We start from the raw sequence: 7187 nt of genomic DNA on the forward strand, positions 1-7187 counted from the left end.
AACTCTGGGTTAAGCATCTTCCAGAAGTGGATCTCCTCTCCTCCACTCACCCATGCTCCCGTTTGCCCACCTATGCCATCTGAGGCATTAAGCAACACTCCCCTTCTCAAGAGCTCCAGGAGTAAAACCAGACGTGGGGTCAGCAGCTTTAATTTCCAAATATATTGAGCAAAAAAAAAAACCCCAAATAAACAGCAGCAACCCTTTTTCCTAAGGGGAGCTCTTACAGCTCTACCTAGGGACAGGGTTATAAAGATGAGGGGATGGGGGACTGTGGGCCACATCCCCCTATAGCTACACACAGTTGAGCCTCCGCATTGTCACCGTAGGGCTGTCCTGATCTCCATGTTCTGAGAGGCTGAAGGTTCTGTTGTTCTTCCTTGAATGAAAGCCTGTCCATACCTCTGTGTAGGGACTGTCTGGAGGAAAGAGGGATGTTGGCCTACTCCTACAGTATTTTCTGGCCAGTTCCGGCACCTCACTTGACAAGTGCCTTGACAGCCGAGCAAGTGGAAGGCATCTGAAGTGTCCAGGAAGGAGTCTATGCCTCGGTGGCTCGTGCTGAAGTGAAGACCACACTTTTCCGGTTTCTTAGTCTCTTCCTCCTGGAAGGGAGAATGGTTTGTGGAAATGCCTAGTGTCCGATGTGAAATAGATTAGAGGTGGACTAGGAGCATGCTTTTCAGGACAAGAAAAAGGACTGGAAGATTGGAGAGTGGGACCTCACCGGATCTTTCTAGCGATGAAATAAACAGCCAGCAGAAGGCAGAGACAGCCAACCAGAATTCCTACTCCCAAACTCAGCATTTCACCTGGGAGAGAGATGGAGGGTGTCTGCCTAGGACTGACCTAGATAGTGAGCCTTTCCCTAACCTGAGGAGCACCATACCCTCAACCCCACACCTCGTTACCTGGGAAAGACCATCTTACCTGTGGTATATGAGGGTCCCACTGCAAGGGAAGAAAACCTGGGTCAGCGAGACCAGATCCCCAGCCAGCTAGAAGCTGCCCTGTGCCAGCCCTGAGGGCTGGGCACGTTGGGGCATGGCGGGTCCTAGTCCAAGCAGGGCCTGGGAATCCCTTTCCCCTTTAGCCTTCTCTCCCTTCCTAGGGCATCCTAGTTCCTGCCATTGAATTCCCCAGTTTCACTTCCCCTTTTCCAGGCCCTGCACAGTCACCTTGGATGAAAGAAGCAAAGACCATCCGCTGATTGAGAGGCTGGGGGGCTCGGTAGTTCTGTACCAGTGGCTCAGAGGGCTCCTCCTCCGTGGAGAACAATGTCTCCCGAAGCTTTTCCAGCTGAGGAACAGAAGCGTGGGACTCGGGGACAAGCAGCTCTTGCTTTGGGAAGTGGGGTAGGGTTTGAGGTTACAACTCCGCTGCCTCCCCTCCCCACTGCTCACCTGTTCTGTGGAAATCTGGGCCCTTCTATGGAAGACTGTCCAGAGCACACTCTGGTAGCAGGGCGGAGTGGTAAGCGAGCCGTTGTAACGGAAGTACTGTGCCAGCAGCGGCGGGAGCAGCCCTCTCACATTGAAGGGAGGCACAGAGGTCTTCTGATCTGGGCAAGGACAGATTCGGGTTCATCTCCCTCACTGCACCTTTGCTTACCTAGACAGGGTTCCTAGAAGCAAACACTTTGGTCCCTAACTCACTGCCTCATCCCAGGCATCTCAGGCCTTGAGAAATTTCCCTGAAGTCTAATGTGACTTTGTCTTAAGATAGATTATTAGGGCTCACCTTTATGCTTGATTTCATGCAAGTGACTCAGAATGTGTTCATAAGCTGGATTCTTAGTCTCACCCACCTGGATGGGGAAGAAATGGGGGAGAATGTTCAAGATGAGTCCATGTTAGAAGTCAGACATTTGTGTGTAGGATACATGGTCTAAATGGGTTGCTGACTTGTCTTGGGAGGATGACCAGCAACAGACATGGACAGAATAGGACTGTGGGATGCAGAGGGAGTGGAGGGGGGCCTCGGAGGGATTGGGGGCCACTGACCTCAATGAGGATGCCCAAGACAGCCAGGCCCTGAGGCCTCTGAGCAGCCTCACTCAGGCTTTCGTAGGACTCAGAGTCATAATGTACGATGTGGAGCTAAGGCAGAGGACAGGGAATTAAATCATTTGATGTTTCTCCAATACCCAGTCCCAAAGGCTTTGATCCTAGCTGCCGCTGCCACCACCACCACCTCTTGGGTGCAGGAAATCTGCCCCACAAAGCTTGCCCTTTCACCCCAAGCGTGACTGTTCTGTTTCCAGATCCCTGGCACCAACAGTGCCTACCACTACATCCTAATCCAGGCCTTGCTCCTGGTACCTCTGCAGCTGTGCCTTTGCCGTTGATCAGGTGCTCTGACCCCCAGGGGGTTCCTTTCTGACCCCAGTGCAGGTGGAGCTGGGCAGCTACATATTTTCGGGGAAGTCCTTCCAGATACAGGGTAGAGGGCAGAGAGAGTTGTACTGTGAGGGAAAGAGAGCAAGTGGTTAGGGTTGGTGGAGTAATACGGATGCATTCCTACCCTCCCCTGCAGTTGCCACCACTTCTTGGGAAACTTGGCCAGCCTTTTCTGTCTCTCTGCACAGCACCCAGTTTTTCCCATGTTGTTCAGTGGCTAACTCATGTCCAACTCTTTGAGACCCCATGGACTGCAGCACTCCAGGCTTCCCTGTCCTTCACTATCTCCTGGAGTTTGCTCAAATGCATGTCCATTGAGTCAGTGATGCCATTCAACCGTATCATCCTCTGTTCTTCCCATAGGACACTGCTTTTCTGTGTTTTGGTGGCACCCTGGGGCATTGGCATGCAGGATCTTAGTCCCCCAACTAGGAATTGAACCCGTGCCCCCTGCAGTGAGAGCTTGGAGTCTTAACCACTGGACCACTGGCTGAAAGTCCCAGCCACTGCTTCTATAGTGAAGATCAAGGCAGTACTGTGATGCTCACCCACCCCTCACCTCCTTTGGCTACAGGAGCCTCATCCCCATTCTCTTGTCTCCAAATTTATAGATAAAACCTGAGAATTTAGAAGTTAGGAGAATGCTTCTTCACCTCTGACTCCTAAGATTGGAACTGAAGCTTACATCTCCTTGGAGGCCAGGTCTTTTTACCTGTGTGGCCATTATTGTGCAGGTTCAAAGGCTCAGTGCCAGGCTGTTCATATCCATGGGGCTGCAGAGGTAGCAAGTCAGGGTCAAAAGTCACACTGTCTGTCTGGATATTGATGGGGGACTGGGCATTGCTTCCACATTCAGGGTAGGAGGCGGGCCAGTGGTCTTGACCATGTGGACCTGGTGGGGTTATCACAGACATTTGTCTTGCCCTCCAGCCCCAACCACCCTTCAGCAACCCTCCCCCAAGTTATTTACCTACGTGGAGGCGGACATGCCCTTCCCTCCACCCCACATGAAGCCCTCAGTTATGCGGGGCTGGGTGGGGGGGGGGGGTCCCTGCTGGACTTGCTGCAGCAGTTCCTTCCCATCGCCTATCCAGGGGCAGCAATGATTCCCCCGCTCTCCTGATGAATGGGGAGCAGTTGCCTTTACTTACTGGTTCTCTTGTGGGAGGATACAAGAGCTAACGAGAGGAAGAGGAGATGTGCAGAAAGTCCACAGAGCCAGAGAGGTGAATTCGAGTAGGAGCAGGGAAACTGGGAAACTTATTCTAGAGAGGTAGGGTCTCTGGGGAACCCCTATCAAGAGGCCTTAAGATTCAGACCTGCTGACTTCCCATCATTGACTCCTTGCTCTCACGCTGGACCTTGCATTGACTCAGGGACTTGGTTAAGTTGAAAGAAATCTGGTTGCACCTCTGCCAGGGTCACATACTGTCCTGCTGGCCTCTCCCTCACCCCTGACCTCAGGTTCTGTCCCAGTTCCAGATTCAGGTGGGGGTAGGATCGATCAGGATAGAATGAGCAAGGAGGAGAACTGGCAGCTAAGCTCATGGCACCTTCCCCCACCCGCTTGCCTCTCCACTCCAGCTCCCTCACTCCCACAGAGAGTGATTGAGGACATAACTGGCTTTTCTGCTGAATCAGGGGGTGTGGGATTTGATGGTTAGAACAGGGTCTAAGAATCAATCTGAGTGAAAGCTGGGGCATGGGGAGTTGCGGAAGGCAGGAGCTAGGATGAAAAGCTAACAGAAACCTCCCCACCCACGTGGCATAAGTCTTCCCACCAGGTGAAGAGGTCCCAGTGAGGAAGGGGCGTTGGTAGGCCTGGGTTTCTGCTCTCACCCTCATACGTCCAGTGTTGACCTGCAAGGCAGAGTAACTTGAGTTACAGCCAGCGCAGCCCGAGGCAGGGAGCTCCTCCACTTCCCCCCTCCCTTTCTTCTCCCTCCTTCCAGCACTTCCCAAAGGAAGCCCTGAAATTGGACACCGCAGTGGAAAGGTCGGGGGTCTATTTAAAATCACCAGCCAGGGTGTGCTTGTGCTCGCTGAGTAAAGGGGGAGGAGAATTGAAAAGAGATAAAGCCAGGAGACTAAAATTAACCTGGATCCAAATGTGCAAAATGCCCAACCCTCACTTTTCTCTAGCCTGTGCCAAGCCAGTCTAACACTTGGGCTGAGGTGAGGGTTTAGGCAGAGAGTTTGGAGGAAGGGGACTGGAACAAGGGGAGGGGCAAGAAGTTCAGAGTCGGGGCCATCTTGCTGAGAGGAGAGGGCGATTATTCCTTTGCTTTGAAGCTTTGTACGAACCCAGGCGCTGAGCTGTAAATGAACAAACCCAGGCACTGAGCTGTAAATGAACATTTACGTTTCTCCTTCTTGTCCCAGTAACTCTAAAGCAAGGTTTCTCCATCACCAGGAACCTCTGCTCCCAAGGTTCCCAGATGACTAGGAGAGGTGGGAGTCAGGCAGGGTCTACTCTACGTGGAGGGTGGTGGGTGGGCACAGGCAGCCAGGCTGGCAGGGACAGGATGAAAGTAAAGCATTGTGTGTGGAAATGAGAGCTGCCAGCTGGGTCACATGCCAGGCTCTCATGCAGTCCTGTCTTCTGGATGGAAGGTCTGGGGTCTGCTGGTCCAGCCCTCACCCAGGGCCAAACTGCTTCAAGGGGAAAAGGAGGCCTTCCTGCAGGTTGTCTCTGCATTTTTCAAATTGCTAGAAACTTTGGAGAAAAATTCTAAATCTCCACCCCCTGCCGCCTGCCTCCTGCAACCTCTGCTCTCTTATTCCCTTAAATAAATCCCTTAGACTGCTAAGATATCCTTGATCTCATCACTGGACTCTTTGACTGGCTCATCCCTCAGTTCACACAATTCTGAAAAGCAACCCAGAGGAAGGCTGGAGGCAGCCTTGCACTCACCAGCTCAGTGGGACATCTCAACAACTCAAATCCCCTGGTTCTGGGCAGGCTAACAGCCTTGCCCTTTCCCTCCCACCAAATTCTCAACACACTGGTCTCACATCTCTTCCTCCTCTTTCCTGATTTTTTTCCTTTCTCCTCCGTGGAGATTTGTACCCTCCTTGACTAGGCGCCCCTCCACCCAGTCATCTTCTTTGCATTTTCCTCCTGCCCTCTAGACACCTCCCAACCCCGTTCTTCCAACACATCTTAATTCCACATCTGCTCTGTGCTGGAGCCATTCCCCTGAGAGTCCCTTTTCCTCTCCTGGGAGCTCCTGAAAGTCCTTTGTAAATCGTAAAGGGACTAACAATATGGACTATTATTGCTACTGCTTTCAGGAAAAACCGGGAAATTGGTCGCCCCATGGAATGGAGACTACTCCAGTACTCTTGCCTGGAGAATTCCATGGACAGAGGAGCCTGGTGGGCTACAGTCCGTAGGGTCGCAAAGAGTCAGACACGACTGTAGTAGCTTAGCACACACACACCTAGAAAGGAGAGGGGACTTTGGCCATGAGGTTTGTAGTCAGGGATCGGGGGCTGAGTTTGGCAGGAGGTGTAGGAATATTCCCCTGACCACCCCCTCCACGAGTCCTCTATCCTTTCACTCCAGGTCTCTTTGGCTCCCTAATTGGATGAGTTTGTAAATAAAGAAGGCCAGGAGGGTAGCCTGGGACTAGGGCAGTGGGGAAAGAGCTCTGAACAGACTTTGTAGTCTGCAAATCGATTCTGCGGGAAGCGTGTGTACATATTCTGCCCCAAGCCAGTTTGCCCCCATCCCCACCCACAACAAAGCTGGAAAATCAAAGGGCAAAGAAGGACAGTGGTCTCTTCCCGAGTCCTCTCTCTTTCCCTCCATCCCTGAGCCTGAGCCTATTATTCTAGTCCCCAGGTTTCCTTTTACACTCCTCCTCCATTAAACATGCAAGGCAACATGTGTACATCAGCACAGACAGACACACAGACATCCAGATGTACCTACCCCCGTTGGCAGTCAGGATCCAAATCACCTCTAGCAGGAGGGTGAAGAACAACATGGTGTGGCTGGAAGGAGTGCAAGGTACTGGGGGTCTGGGGACTAGAGGACTAGGGCAGGGAGAGAGATGGGGGAGGGAGAGAAAGGGGGTAGGGAGAGAGGGGCGGGGTTGCCGGGGGGAGGACAGGAGTTTCCTGGAGTTGAGTGTATTTGTCTTTCTCTCTTGCTGTCTTTGTGTCCCTGTGGGCTTCCAAGGGATTTGGTTTTCCGTGGGGGTACCGTGAGTTTCTGGTCCCAGGATAAATCTCACTGCTTCTCTTTCTGCCCTCTCTCTTTTTACCTTTCTTTGCAGTCTTCACTTGCTGGCCAGCTACTTCCAATTGCCTCCCGCTTTTAAGGTGGCTCTGGACGGGTGTACGTGGGGAGGGGGGGGCTGCCTGGGTTGCTGGCGAACAGCTCCTTAAATAGCCGATTAAGCATGCAGGATGGCCCTGCTCAGAGTAGAGCGCGGCTGTGAAAACGGGAGCCCTGGCCCTGGCTCAGGAATCCAGCTGGGGTGAGCTCTTCCTTCCTCTGCTATCCACTGTGGAGAAAGGTGTCCCTGGAAGTGGGCAGGAGCAGGAATGGAGGTTTTGGGGGTCCGATCCTTTGGGGTCGCATACAATCCCCCTCCGAGGAGGAGAAGCCACTCCCTGGGTGTGGGACAGATAGTGGGAGGGCCCGTGCCCAAATCCCTGCAGAATGTGAGGTGCCCTGGAATAGGAAGAGTGAGGAGTTAAAGGGAGTTGGGGGACTCAGGGTGCAGCTGGAGGGTAGGAAGTCAAGGACTAAAACCTTGGTTGTGGAAAGTGAGGAAG

At 52.8% G+C, this 7187-nt stretch overlaps 1 protein-coding gene across 3 annotated transcripts; it reads right to left on the minus strand.

Moving 5' to 3' along the window:
* Positions 1 to 134: 134 nt before the first annotated feature.
* CA14 (carbonic anhydrase 14) lies at positions 135 to 6748 on the minus strand. Of its 3 annotated transcripts, none has more exons than XM_040230790.1 (11): positions 6337 to 6748; positions 4239 to 4259; positions 3112 to 3291; positions 2322 to 2464; positions 2004 to 2099; positions 1741 to 1807; positions 1404 to 1561; positions 1179 to 1299; positions 931 to 951; positions 728 to 812; positions 135 to 605 (listed from the first exon to the last, which is right to left on the minus strand). In XM_040230790.1, the coding sequence occupies exons 1-11, from the start codon at positions 6389 to 6391 to the stop codon at positions 542 to 544; spliced, it is 1011 nt and encodes a 336-aa protein (XP_040086724.1). In that variant the 5' UTR covers positions 6392 to 6748; the 3' UTR covers positions 135 to 541. The 3 variants fall into 3 exon arrangements, with proteins under 3 accessions (XP_040086724.1, XP_040086725.1, XP_040086727.1); XM_040230791.1 differs by having other exon boundaries at positions 4181 to 4259; XM_040230793.1 differs by lacking the exon at positions 6337 to 6748 and having other exon boundaries at positions 4162 to 4259.
* Between the last annotated feature and the right edge of the window lie 439 nt (positions 6749 to 7187).

This window comes from Oryx dammah, unplaced genomic scaffold, assembly GCF_014754425.2.
Source record: "Oryx dammah isolate SB20612 unplaced genomic scaffold, SCBI_Odam_1.1 HiC_scaffold_28, whole genome shotgun sequence".
NCBI classification, from domain to species: Eukaryota; Metazoa; Chordata; class Mammalia; order Artiodactyla; family Bovidae; genus Oryx; species Oryx dammah.

Excerpts from the sequence above, each read along its gene's own strand:
- CA14 (XM_040230790.1), bottom strand. The coding sequence starts at position 6,391 with ATGTTGTTCTTCACCCTCCTGCTAGAGGTGATTTGGATCCTGACTGCC. Across the intron at positions 2,100-2,321 it reads GCAAAGGCACAGCTGCAGAG|CTCCACATCGTACATTATGA; the intron begins GTACCAGGAGCA and ends CCTCTGCCTTAG. Across the intron at positions 952-1,178 it reads CTTTGCTTCTTTCATCCAAG|TGGGACCCTCATATACCACA; the intron begins GTGACTGTGCAG and ends CTTCCCTTGCAG.